Raw genomic sequence first — 20,433 nt, 5'->3', positions numbered from 1 at the left:
TCAGAAATCAATAGCATTCCTATACACGAACAACAAAATTACAGAGAGGGAAATAAGAGAAACTGGACTATTCACATTAGCAAGCAAAAAAATGAAATATTTAGGAATTACTCTTACGAAAGAAGTGAAAGACTTATACAGTGAAAATTATAATACACTGAAAAAGGAAATTGAAGATGATCTCAGAAAATGGAAAGACATCCCTTGCTCATGGATAGGAAGAACAAACATTGTGAAAATGGCCATTCTCCCAAAACTGTTATACAGATTCAATGCAATCCCAATAGAAATACCATCAACATACCTTATAGATCTAGAGAAATCACTCCTAAATTTCATCTGGAACCAGAAGAGACCTAGAATCGCAAAGGCAATTCTAAGCAGCAAAGACAAAGCAGGAGGCATCACAATCCCTGACTTGAAGTTATACTACAAAGCAACAGTAGTAAAATCAACATGGTATTGGAATCAAAACAGAGCTGAAGATCAGTGGAATAGATTAGAAGATATAACCACAACTACGAACACACTCAACCACCTTATTTTTGATAAAGGAGCCAAGCAGGTTCACTGGAAGAACGACAGTCTCTTTAATAAATGGTGCTGGAAAAACTGGCTCTCCATTTGCCGAAAACTAAAGCTAGACCCATGTCTATCACCATGTAGTAAATTAAAATCTAAATGGGTCAAAGATCTGAATATTAAAACAGAAACACTAAATCTATTGGAAGACAAAATAGGTAGAAACCTTGGAGACATAGGAGTAGGTAAAGAATTCACGAACAGGACTCAAACCGCACGGGAAATACTTCCCAGAATCAATAACTGGGACCACTTCTTATTAAAAAGTTTCTGCATGTCAAAAGAAATCTCCAGCATAGTGAAAAGAAAACCCACAAACTGGGAAAAGATTTTAGTGAACTCTCTCTCAGACAAGGGCCTCTTGTCTAAAACATACAAAGAATTAAAGAAACTCAGACCTCCGAAATTCAAAGACCCAATCCAAAAATGGGCATCTGAGATGAATATGCAATTCTCAGATGAAGAAATGCAAATGGCAAATAAATACATGAAAAAATGCTCATCATCATTGGTCATTAGAGAAATGCAAATTAAAACCACACTGAGATACCATCTCACTCTTGAAAGAATGGCCAGGATCAAGAAAACCGACAACAAATGCTGGAGAGGCTGTGGGGAAAAAGGAACTCTCCTGCACTGCTGGTGGGAGTGTAGACTGGTACAGCCTTTGTGGAGATCTGTCTGGAGATTTCTCAAAAAGTTGGGACTGGAAATCCCATTTATTCCAGCTATTCCACTCCTAGGCATATTCCCAGAAGAACTGAAAGCATCATACCACAGTGATATATGTGCACCTATGTTTATAGCAGCACAATTTGTAATCGCCAGATCTTGGAAACAACCCAAGTGCCCATCAACTGAGGAATGGATAAAAAAGTTGTGGTATTTCTATACAATGGAGTATTATTCAGCTATAAAGAAGGATCACATTGAGATATTTATCAATAAATGGGCGCAGCTTGAGACCATACTCATAAGTGAAATAAATCAATCTCGCATGTGTGAATACCGAATAGTTTCCCTAATGTAAGTAATGATTCAAATATATAAAAATATGTGGTAATCATGATTCCCCATTAGGTGGCCTTGAAGCCTTATAAAGTTTTCACTCATTAATTAGAAAGGCTTTATTCTGGGCTTCTTGATATGAAAATATTTGAAGCTAGAGTATATGAAATTTTACCCAAATATTTCAAGGAAAAAGACACTATGGTAACTACTATTAAGTCAGGTTATAAGGTGGTGAAGTACTAGGTTATTGAAACAGTCATGCTGTGACCTCTATTGTTATATTGTTATGTCCTGTTTTATCTCAATCTCCCCCTTATTGTTTCAAAAAAAATTATTTAGTCATTTCTTATGTTTGTCTTAATTAAAGAAAAAATTCAAAAAAATTAGGATATATAAATAGTAACTCTTTTCGATTTCCTATTAACTTGTTTTGAAGTCCTGTAGTACTCCCACGATCTTGTTTTGACTGATTAGACTCTGTTCCATTCTATATGATAGTATCAAGTTTGAAGACATAGGCAACTACTTTGAAGACAATAAGATTCACTAAGATACCCTTCTGGTTTGACTATTGTCTTCTTTGGAAGTCCTGTAATGTTTACAATGCCTAAGTTTTATTGGTCTTGTTCTCTACTGTTTTGTCCAACTTTATAATATCTAATAAGATAGACAATTCTTTTTAAGGAAACAAGGGACAACGTTGATAACCATTGTTGATAAACTTGTACTCTGTTCTACACCATGTGCTATGTCTATCCTTGGTATTGACTGACAGCTTTGTTTTGCCATATTTGACTGTATTCTCCCCCCCCCCAAAGAAAGTAATAAGCACTAAGGAGTAATAAAATCCAAGATGTGTAAATTTTGTTGTAAAAAAGAGAGGGAAAAAAAAAAAAAAGAAAAAGAGCTCTAACGGATATAACAGCAAGTGTGTTTGGGGGTGTTAAATAGCTGACTTTATCAATGTTTTTGGAACATTGAACACAGCTGTTTGCAGTCTCCCTGTTTGAATGTCCACCTTGTGTTCTTTGATACTGTGATTTGAGGAACTATTTTCAAGAAGATAGTGTGTAATCTACTAGCAGGTAATTTCTTACTGTTATGGTTTTTTGTTTTGTTTTGTTTTGTTTTGTAGTTCTGTATTGCGTGTACCCTTACGCCGCTTTGGTTTGTTTTGTGTTTTTCTCTTTTTCCTCTTAAATAAAAAAAAAAAAAAAAAAATTGCTAATTTATTAAAGTGTCGAAGTAAAATCTACATATATAGTTTTTACCTTTTTCTGCTTCTGATGTGATAATTTCAGGTATGTGAAGATAGTTATTCTTTTTTTTTTAGCTGTTTGTATTACTTTTAACTGGTTTTATTTAACATGACTTAGTATATAGTCTTCTACCCTTGTGTCTTCCTTTGGGTGTTTTGCCCATGTTGGGCTTGTACTCATGATCCTTCTGCCTCAGCCTCCCAGAGGACTACGATTCTAGGCATGTGTTACCACATCTGACCCATTTGTTCCTTATAAAGTTCATTTTATAGTTAGATTTGACCCATTGTTCCTTCTGAAAAGAAAATATGAAAGAAAGAGCAGGAAAGGAGGTGGTAATAGGATTAGAGGGTATTACTTGAGATATATAAGACTTCTACACACCTAATAGACATCTCAGTGGAGATACCAAGCGATCAAGTATACTAAAGTCACTGAGGAAGTTAGACTGGAAATGAAAAATAAGGGATCATTTAAAATATTTAAATCCATGACTAGATGAGATCCATGAAGATAGCAAATGTAAACAGAAATAGAGTTTAAGAATTGAGGCCTGGGTTATTTTTTATTTGGGTATCAGCAAATAAAGAAAGATCTTACCAACAAAACCAAGATTACAGCCAGAGAAACAAAAAGAAGCTATGTATGAAAATGAGAAACTGATTAAAGAAAATGTTTCAAAAGGAAAACCAGTAATAATGCTAAGCAATTTTAGCTAAAGGAGTAATAATGCTAAACTATTTTAGGTAAAAGGGTAATAATGCTAAACAATTTTAGGTAAACGGGTAATAATGCTAAACGATTTTAGGTAAAAGGTAATAAAGCTAGACGATTTTAGGTAAAGGAATAAATTAGTTCACTTCTAAATGCTTTCCTCTATAGATTTTTCTATTATTACTCCTTTGGCCTTTTCCCTAAAAGTCTATAGAGTTCTGAAATTCTGGTTACCAATATCCATCATCATCATCAACTACTAAAAGAAGGCTTAGTGAAAACATAACATGATATAAAGTAGGTACTTGTAAATCTGAACTTGATCCCATATAACAAAAAGTATATTAAATGTTTTCACTTACTAAATTAATAAACTAAAGCAAAAATGATTATCCATTTTTTTTTTCCTTTTGTTGAAATGACAAATCTCTTTGAGGCCATCAAGTTATTTCCCAGTGGATAAGGGCAGAGATGAGAGTATTATGTATGTATACAACATATATATATATAAAAGCATCTTTTAAATTACTGTCATGTGTATACACACCTCATGAAACTGAAGACAGTAGGTCAAGAATCCACAAATTAATGTAATACCTTATGATTTTTTACTACGATATTCAATAAAAAGATACCTTATGATTTTTTACTACGATATGCAATAAAAAGACACTCATTTATTGTCTTAGTTACTTTCATTGCTGGGACAAAGTACCCGTCACTCCCAAGTTAAAGGAGAAAAGGTTTACTCCAGCTCACAGTATACAGAGGTTTCAGTCCATAGCCAGCTGGCTCCAACGCAGCGTGGCATGGCAGAAGGGTATCAGAGAGAAGAACCACTTTTGGGGTGTCAGGCAGAAAGCAGCAGCAGCAAATCTTCCCTCTCTCCCTTTATATTCCAACCAGGCTATAAGCCTATTGAATAGTGCCACCCACACCCAGAGTATGGCTTCCATTATTCACACTAAGAACTATGCTATACCAGCTTAGTTATCACTCACCCTTAGTCCAGTATCATATACCCTGCATCCAGCCACCTCAGAAAAGCCCTACCTGTGAATGCACAAGGCTTTGGGGGAGATATCTAGACATAAGCCATAATATTTGTACATTTGAATTAAAGTACTCCAAAATAATAAATTGTTGGTTGTGAATAAAAAATGTAATGCATATTACTTTGACTTCAACTATACTTCTATTATAAATAATTACATAACAGTAATTTAAAAATTCAAAAGAACATACCACTAACATTTTCAGTTAAAATAAGATGAAAGACCTGAGCAAAGGCATCAACATCTTTATGCAGCCATATGTCAGAAAGACAAGTATCCATTTCCTTTATTAGCCATGGTTCAAGACAATTCACATCTTTTTCTGACTTTAAAGAAAAAAAGGTAAAAATTATAAGTTATTGAACAGTTTAACTTTTGCTTATAAAGAAAATAAAAATGGCCATAGTGGTCACAAGAACTACTAACATATATTAATGCATAATATAGCAAAGGTTTCTTGTTTCATCTTACAAACATTACTCACAATACTATATCTCATTCTCATATTCATCTGTTACCTAAGAATGATCTTGTTAACAACACTATGATCTAGTCACATTGTGTTTATGATAGATAGGATGTCACTAAATATATTTATACACCAGTGGTTCCCTTTTCCAGCTACAAATCAAAAATGGCATCACTGGGAGCTTTTTTAACATTATACCAAGTCCATCCCATCTAAAATGCATCAGAAGCCCTGCTAACAAATGACCAGATTCCACAGGGCTTTATATCCCTTGGGTGATGTAATGTGGAACCAAAGCTTAAGAATCATAAATTTATATGATGACAATGTCGTTCACTGACTCAAACGGATCTTCCTACACTAAAGCAATCTTTAAAAGTATTTTTAAAAACTCTGGTAGAGTTCATACATCCATAACGACTGTGTCTTTGTAGCATGTAACTTCTCATATTCAAAATAGTATATTTTTCTAAAGAGAAAGTCCAGGGTTAGGGATACAGTTCAACTATACAGTTGCTGCTTAGCATATGCAAGGCTGTACGTCTGATCCACAGCATGCAAAGAAAAAAAAAAAGGAAAAATAAGAAAAGTGGTCCTAAATGTTGCTTAATCTATTAGCCTACACAATTTTTACTCAAAAAATCACTGTGAAACCAGTAAGACCTTACCAGCTGACTAAAGACAGCATCACCCCCGTCATCCAATAAATCATACTCTTCAGTCACATTTGGAACAGTTCTCTGTCTCTGAGATTCAGGCTTGAAAGTATTCTCTTGAGCAGAGTACCATTCTGTAAGTGTGGTTTGCTGTTTTTCTTCTAAATTACCAAAGAAAAGTAAGTAGATGATTCCTTTTAAAATGTACTCCTTTTTAAAAATTAAGTGAATCTGGTATTACAGAAAAATTGGCTTCATTTTGCAGTTACTTTAAGAATATTTAGCAAAACATGGTATAACAAACTATAAGGACACACCAAACTGCTTAAAAACATAGTATCTATTGGTAAGAAGTTTATGTTTAAGTAAGTCCAGAATTAAGAATAATTTTATTAGGGGGAGATTTAGCTCAGTGGCATAAGCGCCTGCCTTGCAAGCGCAAGGTTGTGAGTTCGATCCCCTGTACCAAAAAAAAAAAAAAAAAGAATGTTTTTATCTGCATCAGAATTAATGTTTCAATCTAACATCCATATAGCGCTTAGCAGAAAATCATTAAACTTCTCTTGCCCTGCCCACTGTTTGAGATACTAGATATAATTCAAGAGTCTCAAAATTTTTAAACCTAGAAAGCTTTACAACTTACATATAAGTGATTCAGCACTGTCCAGTAAAATGGGGGTTACTAATTATTATTTTTCAAGTGGAGAACCCTAAAGAGTTAATAAACTTGCCCAAGGCCATAAAGAATAAACAAAAAAGTCAAAGCTCGAAGGTAGGGCTACCATGATGAATAATACAGCTAAAAGTAAAACACGGAATCTAAATCTTAATTCAAAAGCTGTAATATTGTATAAAAGGGCAAATATTGTTAAATATGAAGTACAAATGCAATCTCACAATAATATCAAGTTTGGAAACCTGGAGATTTTTATGTAAGATAAGCTTACTGCTCTGATGCTGTTCTTTTTCTTCCATTTACTTCCACCTCACATTTATGAGACAGGCTATGGGCAAGCAACATACACTCTTTTGTTACCCTAAAGTGATACTCTGGATACAGAAACAATCAGCTCCATCAATTATGGTAGCCCCTTTCAATTTTTCTCTACAGATTACAACTTCTGAATATAAACCAGAGATATGTGTGGAACAATATTCTAATATAATTTTATAAAGTATAAGCAAGAGGTAAACACTGTTAAGTGTTCCTCTACCTCCATAATATAAAGCTGAAATACTTCAGAAAGTCATTTTTAATAGTTATTTCTTTTTTATTTGAATTAAAATACTTACCTCGTTGTTTTTCTTTTTTATACTTTAACATTTCTTTGTTTGTATATCCAGTAGTTCTTAAAATATCTTCCAGAAACATTTCCTTTACTTCAAATGGTCTTCCCTGTACTAAATGAAAAAAAAATTTTTGGAAGTCAATTTACATCTTAGAAACAATTCACATAAAAACATGAAAATACCAATGAACCAAAATGTAGTAATATCCAATTACAAAGTTCAAGTGACTCTCTTAATATTGTCCTTTAAATGTAACTTTGATTTGTAGATATCTGTCTATAATAACAAACCGCTTTACTTTAGACAACTGTTCATTTTGCTTGTTATTGTCTACTGTTAACTATATATTCTGTGTCTGGCATAACATTATATACCAGGAATACAAATGGCAAGCAGAAACAGAACTGTGTCCTGCTGCTTTGTGGCAAGTAGCACAACAGACAGGCATTAATGCAATAATCCAAAATAAATGTAAAAGGAGTTGTGCAAAGTGCTATGAGAGGGAACTGTAACATACTATGGCCTTATATAATAGAGATCTCCCTGCAGTGAGAAAAGATCCTCATTGAAAATGTGAGGTAAAAGAAAAACAAATAAACAAAATGACTAAGGCCAGTAATGGCAAACCTTTTATAAACCAAGGGCCCAAACTGCACCCAAAGCCCACTTATTTATCGCAAAGTACCAATAGTGCAATTAAATCTGGATACTGATGAATTTTAGTCCAGAAAAAAACAACAGTTATCCAATGCTTGGCTGCTGGGACAACTTGGCTCACAGGCCACGAAAGAGGGCTCTGCGTGCCTGTTGCAGCACATGTGCCACAGGTTCTCCACTCCTGGATGAGACTCTATAGAAAAGAATATGCAGTGAAGAAAAACCAGCATGAGCAAAGTCTATGGTGGAAAGAAGTATGATGTTTTCAAGAAACTAGAAGGCTAATCTGTTTCACAAATGATGGAACAAGACAGTAAAGACAAAAATATGTATCTCATGAAAGGTTTAGAACTTTGTTCTGAAATAAAACTCATTCAAAGAATTAAAACTCAGGAAAGTGTTCAACATCAGCAGAATTCCACTTCAGAGAATACTCTGGTTGCGATGTGAGAATGGATTTAAAAGGCAATCAGAATGAAATTAGACCAGGTATGAACTATGGCAAAACTCAGGTAACAGATAACAATAATTTCAGTAAGACTAGTGGTAGTGAAAATGAAAAGTAGAAAATTCTTGAGACAAGAGGTAAAACAGAACTCAGAATTACAATGGATAGGAAGGTATAATAATGGAGAAAGTGTCAGATACAATTCTTGGATGTCAGCCTTCATAGCCAGAAGGATATTACTCACAGTAACAAGGAAAGCTGAAAGGGGAAACAGAACAGATAGAAGTTAGGATTTGATTTAACATGTATCAAACATAAAGTACCAAAAATTTCAAATAACAGATGCACAAATTTAATGTGTCTAATCACCCAAGAAACTATTATGAGAAGAATTTACAGGCCTGTAACTTGGATGAAGAAGGGCAATAGTATCTTGATTGACCAACATAGGCAACACAGGAAAAGAAGGAAGCAGGCTTTGTAGATTCAAGTATTCAGTTTGGGGAATATTAGAAGTGAGCAGACTGTAAGATATCTAAATCCAAAGCTCTGTAAAACAATGTGAATTGAAAATATATGTGGGTCATCAGTACATAAAAGAAAGCTGAAACCAAGGGCATAAATGAGAGCTTTCAGCGAAATTACAGGTGGATCCCCAATGGTACACAGAGTACAACAAAACAAAAGGAAAAAAGAGGAAAGAAATGTAATAAAAAGAAAGAACATGGTGATATTAAAATGTAAATGGGTCAAAGATCTGAATATTAAAACAGAAACACTAAATCTATTGGAAGACAAAATAGGTAGAAACCTTGGAGACATAGGAGTAGGTAAAGAATTCATGAACAGGACTCAAACCGCACGGGAAATACTTCCCAGAATCAATAACTGGGACCACTTCTTATTAAAAAGTTTCTGCATGTCAAAAGAAATCTCCAGCATAGTGAAAAGAAAACCCACAAACTGGGAAAAGATTTTAGTGAACTCTCTCTCAGACAAGGGCCTCTTGTCTAAAACATATAAAGAATTAAAGAAACTCAGACCTCCGAAATTCAAAGACCCAATCCAAAAATGGGCATCTGAGATGAATATGCAATTCTCAGATGAAGAAATGCAAATGGCAAATAAATACATGAAAAAATGCTCATCATCATTGGTCATTAGAGAAATGCAAATTAAAACCACACTGAGATACCATCTCACTCCTGAAAGAATGGCCAGGATCAAGAAAACCGACAACAAATGCTGGAGAGGCTGTGGGGAAAAAGGAACTCTCCTGCACTGCTGGTGGGAGTGTAGACTGGTACAGCCTTTGTGGAGATCTGTCTGGAGATTTCTCAAAAAGTTGGGACTGGAAATCCCATTTATTCCAGCTATTCCACTTCTAGGCATATTCCCAGAAGAACTGAAAGCATCATACCACAGTGATATATGTGCACCTATGTTTATAGCAGCACAATTTGTAATCGCCAGATCTTGGAAACAACCCAAGTGCCCATCAACTGAGGAATGGATAAAAAAGTTGTGGTATTTCTATACAATGGAGTATTATTCAGCTATAAAGAAGGATCACATTGAGATATTTATCAATAAATGGGCACAGCTTGAGACCATACTCATAAGTGAAATAAATCAATCTCGCATGTGTGAATACCGAATAGTTTCCCTAATGTAAGTAATGATTCAAATATATAAAAATATGTGGTAATCATGATTCCCCATTAGGTGGCCTTGAAGCCTTATAAAGTTTTCACTCATTAATTAGAAAGGCTTTATTCTGGGCTTCTTGATATGAAAATATTTGAAGCTAGAGTATATGAAGTTTTACCCAAATATTTCAAGGAAAAAGACACTATGGTAACTACTATTAAGTCAGGTTATAAGGTGGTGAAGTACTAGGTTATTGAAACAGTCATGCTGTGACCTCTATTGTTATATTGTTATGTCCTGTTTTATCTCAATCTCCCCCTTATTGTTTCAAAAAAAATTATTTAGTCATTTATGTTTGTCTTAATTAAAGAAAAAATTCAAAAAAAAAATAAATAAATAAATAAATAAAAAGAAAGAATGAAGAGAATGAACAGAAAGGAAAACGTATCAAGGGAATAACCCTAGGATATACAAATATTTAAGCAATAAGTCTAAAAAGAATTGAATAGGAGCATTAAGCATTTCCAAAAGAAGGAAAGGCAACTATGAAAAATAATACAGAAAACTGAAGTATAACATTTTGTCTAAAATCTAAATACTAGACTTGGCAATCAGATCAGTATTAAAACAATACGACTAAAATTTCACACGTGAACAGACCCACATCTTTTAAAACTACAAACCATGTCAGCCTTTTGAAAAACTAAAATGTCAAAAGCTATTAAAATTTAAAATGATATAATTTTTACTTAGCAATTTCATTTTTAAAAATCTGTCCCTTAAAGTAAAAGTATAACAGGACATATATGCAAGGATGTTCTTTATAACAGTATTTATGGTAGAGGTTACCAAGGAGGGTGAATCTAGGACTAATCTGATACTCAACGATAAAACAGTGGTTAAATAAGTCATGGTATACCCATATTATAAAATACTGAAACAGCTGATTACAATAATGAACTATATCCAGAGCATCTAAAATGGAGAAATGTACATAATTTACTGTCATATAAACAAGAAAAATACAAGTAATATATTAGGTATGTGCTCATTTTTGTTAAAAAAAATACATATACATATGATAAGCATGGCCAACCAACAAAGACAAAGTTTTTAAACCAATAAAACTTTAAAAATCTGTACTCCATAGAACAAAAACAGGACAGGACAACTATGAATATTTTCTCTATATTTCATTAGAGAAATATCTATATTGTTTCATTAATCTACACAACTGTTATAATTTTTGAAGAGGAATTTTTAAAATATAGGGCAAAATCAATTTTTATTGAAAAACAAGAACAAAAGTATCAAAAGTATTCAGAAGTAAATGAGATGTAAACATGGGAATGTGGACTAGTTTTTCAAGGAGTCTGGAGTAAAGAGAAGACGTTACAGGACAGGATGTAAAGAGGAACATCAGGCCAAAATAAAACCTATTTCTTTTAAGGTTAGAGAGATGGGTTTACTATACAATGCCAAAAAGCTACAGATGGAAACGTAAACATCAAAAGCAGAGAGAAATAACATGAAGCCTATCTCATAGGAAAGAGAAAATACACGTTGTCTGCTTTGAAACATTCTAATTTCTGTTAGAAAACATTAAGCTCCAAAGTATTTTTCACACAAATTACAGAAGGAACATGATAATTTAACTTACTATGGATCACTGGACAACTTCCAAAATATCTTATAAAAAGATTTACATCCAGAGCAGCACTAGAAAGAATTAGTTTCAAAGTTGGATGCTTTTGCAACAAATCTCTTAACTTTGTAAGTAAAAAATCACTAAATCGATCCCTTTCATGCACTTCATCCTACAATGAACAGAAACACAAAGCCACAAAAGTTAAATTTTATAGAGGCCTACGTCTTTAAAATAATAGCACCGCTGCATTTACACTAATTCAAATTAAATATGGACAAACTCAATCAATATTAGTAAAAATGTTGTACTATGGATAATCTGTATACAATCAGGTTTCATCAACTTACTGCAGACGATAAAGTATTTCCGATAAAATGTAAAGCTACACAAACTATAAAAAATTTCAAATTATAGGATAGGAGTCTCATTTCTAAATATAAACAATTTAAATGGCTTCTGTTGGCATCAGAGCTCAGGCACATCCTTTAGTTTGGGTAAGTTTCTAAAACCTGCTTATTAAAAGCCTATAAAACTTAAGCTAGGGGCTGGGGATTTAGCTCAGTGGCATAAGCGCCTGCCTTGAAAGCAGGCAGTCGTGAGTTCGATCCCTGGTACCGATAAAAAGGAAAAAGACAAAAAAAAAAAAAAAAAAAAAAAAAAAAACTTAAGCTAATGTTTTTCTGATATAAACTAGATAAAAGCTTAAAATTGTTTAATAAAGGGAATTCATCTTATTTTATCATGACATAACTAATTTAGCAGCTTAACCATGAAGTTGGATGACTGTAAAATAGTACATCCTCACAACTAGGAAACATAATACAAAAGGGATCAGGTGACCAAGGACAGATTTAAAACTATTTTTTTCTACAGAATAAATAGTTTTACATGCATCATTTTCATACAAGAAAATCATATTTTTAAAACTACTGCTTTGTTTTCTTTTTTCCCATAATGCCCAATGGTTAAGACTACCCTTATTTAATACAAAATATTTCTAATTATTATTTTTAAAAACCTAACTATAATAGCCTCTTTAAAATAGGATTTTGCTCCCATTTTACCATCTTTTAAAATGCAATTATGAAAAATTAGCAGGACATATTATAGTAACTTTTTTGAATTCCTATTAACTCGATTTGAAGTCCTGTATTGCTCTCACCATCTTGTTTTGACTGATTTTACTCTATTCTGTTTTGTTTGATAGTATCAAGTTTGAGGGTATAGGCAACTACTTTGAAGGCAATAAGATTCACTATGATGCCCATTCTGGTTTGACTATTATCTTCTTTTGAAGTCCTGTAATGTCTCCAATGTTTAGGTTTTATTGGTTTTGTTCTGTACTGTTTTGTTCAATTTTATTATACCTGATGATATAGGCAATTCTTTTTAAGGTAGCAAGAGGCATTATGGTAACTATTGTTGATTACCCTGTATTATGTTTTTACATCATGTACTATGCCCATCCTTTGTTTTGACTGACTCTGCTTTGTTTTGTCACATTTGGTTTTATTCTCTTCCAAAAAACAAAAGTAATAAGAACTGTGGGAGTAATAAAACCCAAAATGTGGAATTGTTATTGTAAAAAAGAGAGGAAAAGAAAGTGCTCTAAAGGATACAACTGCAAGTGTGTTTAGGTGTGTAAGATAGATGACCATATTACTAAGATTTTGATGGATCATTGAACACAACTGTTTGCAGTCTCACTGTTTGAATGTCCACTTTGTAATGTTTTACTTTTGTAACTTGAACAACTATTTCTAAGATGACAATATGTAATCTATTAACTAGTGATTTCTTACTGTTTCTTTTTGAAATTCTGTATTACTTGTACCCTTTTACTGTTTGTTTTCTTTAAATAAAAATTTTAAAAAATGTAATTATGTACTTAAATGTCACACAATCTAAGTTATATATGACAAATTCATCAATATCCTTACCACAATAACATGTGTCACAGTTGACAATGTGCTATCACCTGCCATCAATGTACGAAGCAATACCCCATTTGTGCAAAATGTCAGAAGTGTCTTTGGAGAAACCCTTTTTAAAGAATAAAGTAAACAATTACAAATCTTTTCTGTAATTAAAATATAATCACTTTAAATGCTGGTGCTATATATTTGAATAAATATTACTAATATAACAGTGTGCTAGTATATATAGCTTACTAACAAAATTATATGAAATACACATTTTATGCCCTATAATCTTCACAAATTATTTCTAGTAGCTTTTTATTAACTAAGTAATGTAATTTGTTAAAAAAAAAAAACTTAGGCTTTTAAAACAACTTTAAAAACATTTCACTTGCAAAGAATACATAAGTGTAATCAATATTTTAATCACTATTTTAAAAAATACAGCTGGGAAGGCATCTTAGCAATAAAGCACTCACCTGGCTTATATAATTCCCTGAGTTGGATTCCTAGCACTACAATACACTCACACACACACACACCCACACACACACACACACACACACACACACACACTCACTAGCACTCCTTGTTAAGAAGCTATTTCCAGTCCTACTGCAGATTGAGCATCCTTAATCCAAAAAGACAAAATCTAAAGTGCTCAACAAGTTTCAGACTTGAAAGCATTTCAGATTAAGGCTACTCACCCAGTAAACTGTCAACATTACCAGATCTGGAAAACTCCAAAATTTGATACAGTTCTTGTCCCAAGCATTTGGTAAGGAATATCAATTTGCATACCAATGACATTAAAACTCAGTAAAATTAATCGATTTTTATAAGTTCACATCAAACTTGGATTCCATATGTTTTGAGTCTCATTCTATAGGGGCTCAAACTGAGGTGAAATAACTTGATCATGAAACTATGAAATGGGATTTGTATCTCAGTCAAAAATCTTTCAGATCACTTAGTTGAAACCTCAGTAAGTTACAACATGATTTTAACATCTCAATATAGAATTACATTGAAAAAAAATTGACTTTTCAACTAACACATTGACTATATCTAATGAAAGATACATTTCATCTAGAAATAAAACAAAAAATAGAACTGTCTTTACCTGCTTTCCAATCGAATCTGATATCCAATTGTTTGACCAATTCTTTCCCTTCTCTCGGCAGCAACTCTTTCAGCCACAGCAATAGCTGCTAATCGTCTCGGCTGAGTACAAAATATACGGCACGGGATACCATTTTTAAAGCAATCATCTAAAAGGAACTGAGGAATCTGAAACAGAGTTTTTAAAATATAAAATGACAAGTATTTTGCATACCTCGAAAACCCAAGTGAACCAACTGTAAAAAAAATTAAAACTAGAGAAGTTCTATAATATTCCCAAATAGAAATAACTCATATAGCCAGTAATAATAAGCTAAAAACATAATTTTAAAACATCTTGTGCACAATGGTCTTTTGCATGTTATTGATTGATTGCTAACTATTAAACAGTGTTGTACTGAACATCTATCTTAACATGCTTTTACAAAGATACAAATCACTAGCAGCAGAAATGTTTGGAGTATGCATTCCAGAACTTGGAAGGCTGAAGTCAGAGAATTGCCATGAATTCAAGGCCGGCTTGGGCTACATAGTGAGTTCCAGGCGAGCCTGAACTACACAGCATGACCCCATCAAAACAAAAAACAAAACAAAACCAAAAAAATGAAATGTTCAGAGTACAATCATCAAAGTAAAACAATTTATATTCTTATCAACAAAAGAGAAGGGCTGTTTGTCAATACCCTGAGAAATATAGGATCCTTTTTTAAAAATTTCTGTCAGTCTGAAGGCTTATGCACCTTGATTTTCACTTCTTTAAATGTAAGTAGAAAAAAATCTTTTCACGTATTTCTTCACCTATAGGATTCCTTTTAATTAACTAGTTCATCCAAACACATAAATATGTAAGAACTACCAAGAAATATTTTTAAAGTACATAACTTTAAAACTACACAAAGTCAAAGGTGAAAAAACAATCTGAAAGAGAAATAAAAAGTTTTACTCATGGAAGAGTAAAGATAATTACTTATGACTTCTCAAACACAGGCAAGACTTCTCTCCTTAGACCAGGCAAGCAAGACAGAAATAGAGCGAAATAAAATACTGAAAAGATCCACCAACCTAAAGTTCTATACCTTGCAAAATTATCCTTCAAAAATGGAAGCAGTAGTATCTTCTCAGGTACATAAAAATTGATGGAATTTATTACCAGTAAACTGTCTAACAAGAAATGCTCAAAAAAAAAGTTTTTTAGAAAAAAGCAAAATGAAAAATAATATAGGCCGAGGAACTCAAATCTTCATGAAAAATGGAAAAAATATCAAGAATAACTAAATGAAGGTAAAATTAAAACATTTTTCTTATTCTTAATTGACCTACTAGGCAACAGTTTGTTCAATAGTAATAGCAGCAATGTGCTTGATTACTTAGGTTTATGTACATATCTTATGTTGGAAGGGGATATATATATATATATATATACACACACACACACCTATGTATAAGTGAAATGAATGACAAGAATAAAGGACAAGAGGCAAGGATTAGGATTGTTACATGACATACACAGCCTGTACCTGGTATAGTGTCACTTAAAAGTAGACTGGATTAGCTGCAAATGTACACTGAAAACCAACTCTACGACTACCACTCAAAAACATAAAAGATAATAAAGAATAATTTATATTATATTTTGTAAACTATTAAAGTAAAAAGCAGGATCCTGGTGCAGGAAAAGAAAATGAGATTAGAAATACATATTAAAAATTCCAGAAATAGACCTATAAAAAATGACTTTAAAAAATGGTTTCTTAAATTAAACAAAATTTATGTTTGAAAGATCAGACACTGACATAAAGAGTTATGATACAATGAAATAAATTCCTCTTGAATTATTTATTTATTTATTGGTACTTGGAAGCAAACTCATGATGTGGATTTTTTAAATAAATTTATAGGAAAAAATTTTTACCTACCTTAGCATAGCCTCAACTCTTAAAAAAAAGGTCAATGAATTCAACTAAATAAAAATGTAAATGGTGGAACAAGATACCATTAGCAAGACTAAAAGTCAAACAAAAATCAGGAGAAATTATTTTTAAATATTTAACAGGTAACAGGCCCATATCTATAACATATATAAAAATATTTTTAAAAATAAATTCAATATAAATAAGCCAAAAGAAAACTAGGATATAAAGAACTCACAAAGATAACTTGATAATAAGCAAACAAATAAGATGAGTGACTCAAGTCTCTCAGGACCAATGAAATGCTAATTAAAACATTTTTACTTAGACTGGTAAAACACATACTAAATACTAAATGTATACACATACATGCACACAACACACACACACAGAGATATATCTATAATATCTTTTTTTTTTTTAAAGATCCATTCTTAGGGGCCAGCAATATAGCTTAGCAACATGGTCATGGTGCCTGCCTGACAAGTACAAGGCCCTGAGTTTGATCACTGGTACCAAAAAAAAATCCATTCTTCACCAACTTTAGAGAATAATACTTCAGTATTATTTAACATATTCTTTTCAAAGTTATTTTACCATAAGTAGTTCTATAGCTATAAAAATTGTAATCATAATACCCTTCATCTGGGATTTACCCCTCTAGGATTCATCCAAATAAAACTTCAACGAATAAGCAAGAAATATTAGGATTCAATAAAAGACAGTAAGTACAATATAAAAATAAGATTCCTGCTCTGCCAATTCCTATTTCTGTAAACAAAGACAGGTTAACATCCATAAATTTTAGTTTTTAATCTTTATCAGTAAAAAGAGGTAATAAAATCTACATATTCCAGGGATACGGAAAGGCGAAAATGTGACAACTACTATAAGAATGCAGCACACAATAAACATTCTTTATCATTATGAATATATTCAGAAATACTATATGATTGTCTTTAAAAAATGAGGTATAGGGGCTGGGGATTTAGCTCAGCGGCATAAGCGCCTGCCTTGCAAGCAGGCAGTCATGAGTTCGATCCCTGGTACCGATAAAAACGAAAAAGACAAAAAAAAAAAAAAAAAAAAAAAAAATGAGGTATATCTCTAGCTACTGACATGAGAAAAATTCAACTTCTACTAAGCAAAAGAAGATAAAAAATGTACATATCTTATTATCCCACATTTGTTTTTAAAAAATATATATCAATATTATAATGAAATGTTTTAAAAGACCTATCTGTATCAATGCTATGAAAAGAATAAAAACAACAAACACCTCCCACAAAAAATTAGAAATATATTCCAAATTTCTGACAATAATTCAGAGAGATACAGGAAAAGAATTACAGTTCACTTTCTGTGTAACATTTTCCACATGCTTATACTTTACATAATAAACATGAATAAAGGGGGAAAATTCAATGCATTTAACTCCTTCATACCATTAAAGGCAAGATGAAGTTGGCCAATGATATTATTTTATATTTCAGACAGTAGAAACATTGGTAATTTTAATTCTACTCTTTCAACAAGATTATATTATATTGAAACCCATTAGATTAATAGTTTCTTCTTGAAAAACAAAGTAGATACTTACTAATGAAATTCTAAAATATCATTTCATACTTCATAAAATGATAACATAATTGTGAAAAAAGACATCCATAATTCCAATATCCTAGTATCATAAAAGACACAATTTAAATTGGATGCAGAGGCACATGTCTAAAATCCCAGCTACCTAGGAGGCCAAGGCAGGAGGATCATAAAATTCAAGCCCAGCCTAGGCAACTTGAAAAGATTCTGTCTCAAAATAAAACAAAAAGGGTTGAAAATGTAGCTCAGTCATGAGGCCTTGGGTTAAGTTCCCAGTACTGCAATAATAATAATTGTAATATTAGTAAAATAAAAGCATTTTTATCAAAACTTCCATATTTAATCTCCATTCTACATTGTAATTAAAACTGCTATGATTAATATCTAAAGTTTAATCTAATAATGGTAACAATGTAAGGCATTGAAACAGTTTTAAATTGATTCCATGTTATTTTACTTAATCATACCAAGACTGATGCTGAAGAAAAATATAGTCTCTAGTTTAAAATGTCACTACATTTTTAATGAGTTTTATAGGCTCAAGTTTAATGATGCTTATTCTGTGAAAATGGCCAAATTCTACAAGCTAGTATCTGTCATGTTTTGCTATAATCCCCAAAAGTTTGTGAATAGGAAACTTAATTAACAAATTATCTTGTTGATGTGTTTGGAGATGGAGACTTTCAAAGGTAAATGGAATCGGATAAGGTCATGAGAGTAGGCCCCCTAAGATGACCTTCGTGGATTTAGAAGAAAGACATTTACACAAGCATACTTGTTCTGTCTTACCAAGTGATCCTGTCTACCGTATCATAATACAGGAGAACTCTCATTAGATGCTGATGACACACTTCTGGACTTAGCAGACTTTATTAGCTAAAGAAACTTTTATTCTTTATAAGTGATCCAGTCTGTAGTAGTGGTAAAAACAACAGAAAGTGAGCTAACATATTCTACTACATCCTTACCTAAGGACAAAATTTATGAAAGCAACCAATATAACCATAAGAAATTTTAGCCTATTTTTTAAAAACACATTTTTTCTACACACCAAATCTGCAAATATATTTTATCTGAGCCTGTACCAAAAGCAAATTAATTTTAATTTTAAACCACAAAGGAAAAACAAACCTGTGTGGTCTTTCCAGACCCAGTTTCTCCTACAATCAAAACTACTTTATTTTCCTTAATTATTTTAACAATTTCTTCTTGTTTCTCAAACACTGGTAATGACTGCCTGAATGAATCAAATTCAGATTCTCCTCTTTTCACAGGTATTTGAGGTATGCCATTGTTGAGTCGTCCACTGGTTTTGCTCATTTCTCGGTTTTCTTTGAGAATAAAAAAATAAAAAAGACTATGATCTACACTGAAACAGAAGTGTTAAAGATAAACATAATAATTTCTATATAATTCCTTTCAGGTGTTTCTTTTCTGCTCAGTCCATATAAAGTTAGCAAGCAATGCCAGCTTATAGAATATGTTAGAAATGTTAGCATCAATCACAAAGCAAACCTCTCAAAAGCACTTCTAATACATAATATATAAAAATGAATAAAAATCCATCAATAGCTTGTTAAAAAGCAAGAATAATTTTTAGACTAATTATATTCAGGTTTTTCACATGATTATCAGCAATGTCACAGAAAATTAAAATTTTAAGTAGAAAAAATGTATCTTATAAGAACTGTTATATACAATATGAAAACACATTGCAAAAAAAGAAAATGTTTAAAATTATACATGTAAGAGCAAGTTATACAAATAAAATAGAATAACATGTAATGTCTAAGCATTATGTTCTAAAACAATGTATCTTATTTGAGGATTTAGCCAACATTCAAATTTAACTAGGCAGGTACTGCAGAAATAAAGAAAGCATATTCTATATTCTGCATATAGCTCAAAAAGTATGCCTGTACTTAAAACAAGTGATTTGATACATACTTTCTAAATGCTGTAGACCTGCTCTAAGAAGCAATAATTATGTAAATGGTTACTAGAGGCAATAAAAAATATTTTTCTCACCATGAAGTTATTTTTCAAATAGTAAAATGACAACTTCATCTTACAAACTAAATGTATTATTTATCACTTTTGCCCCCATCCCTTAGCAGAAGCTAAAGCTCCAATTCAAAATCTTAATCATTAGTGTATTTTCAAAGTGTAATACAGGAAAGTTCAGACTTTGGAGTAAACTCCCAACTCTTCAGTTTACTGGTTGGTTGAGTGACTCTGAACAAGTTATTTAAATTCCTTGAGTTTCAGCTTTCTCAACAGTGAAATAAAGAAAAATTTTACCTTGCTAAGGGTTCTATAAGGCCTTACATAAAAGGTTAATATATTGCTTACCACAGTAAGTGCATCATACATAGTAACTATCATTCTAAAACTTAAAAAAAAAATCTAGTCCAACTCCATGACATGCACTAATACTGCACTTG

At 32.2% G+C, this 20,433-nt stretch overlaps 1 protein-coding gene across 3 annotated transcripts in view; it reads right to left on the bottom strand.

Annotated features, from left to right (window-relative positions):
• Ythdc2 (YTH N6-methyladenosine RNA binding protein C2) overlaps positions 1-20,433 on the bottom strand; it is a 71,185-nt gene that overhangs the window by 41,148 nt on the left and 9,604 nt on the right. For all 3 annotated transcript variants that reach the window (XR_010041143.1, XM_003473272.5, XM_063230940.1), the window contains exons 4-10: positions 19,121-19,320; positions 14,482-14,648; positions 13,380-13,482; positions 11,452-11,608; positions 7,040-7,147; positions 5,759-5,907; positions 4,812-4,947 (exon numbers count right to left, since the gene is read on the bottom strand). Coding sequence is in view for 2 of the 3 variants with exons in the window: in XM_003473272.5 (XP_003473320.1) it covers positions 4,812-4,947; positions 5,759-5,907; positions 7,040-7,147; positions 11,452-11,608; positions 13,380-13,482; positions 14,482-14,648; positions 19,121-19,320 (1,020 nt within the window). In the remaining variant the exon portion in view is untranslated. The remainder of the gene's footprint in view (positions 1-4,811; positions 4,948-5,758; positions 5,908-7,039; positions 7,148-11,451; positions 11,609-13,379; positions 13,483-14,481; positions 14,649-19,120; positions 19,321-20,433) is intronic.

This window comes from Cavia porcellus, unplaced genomic scaffold, assembly GCF_034190915.1.
Source record: "Cavia porcellus strain 051 isolate PalLab524CR breed Dunkin Hartley unplaced genomic scaffold, mCavPor4.1 scaffold_19, whole genome shotgun sequence".
NCBI lineage: Eukaryota > Metazoa > Chordata > Mammalia > Rodentia > Caviidae > Cavia > Cavia porcellus.
This window is presented reverse-complemented; position numbering and strand designations above follow the sequence as displayed.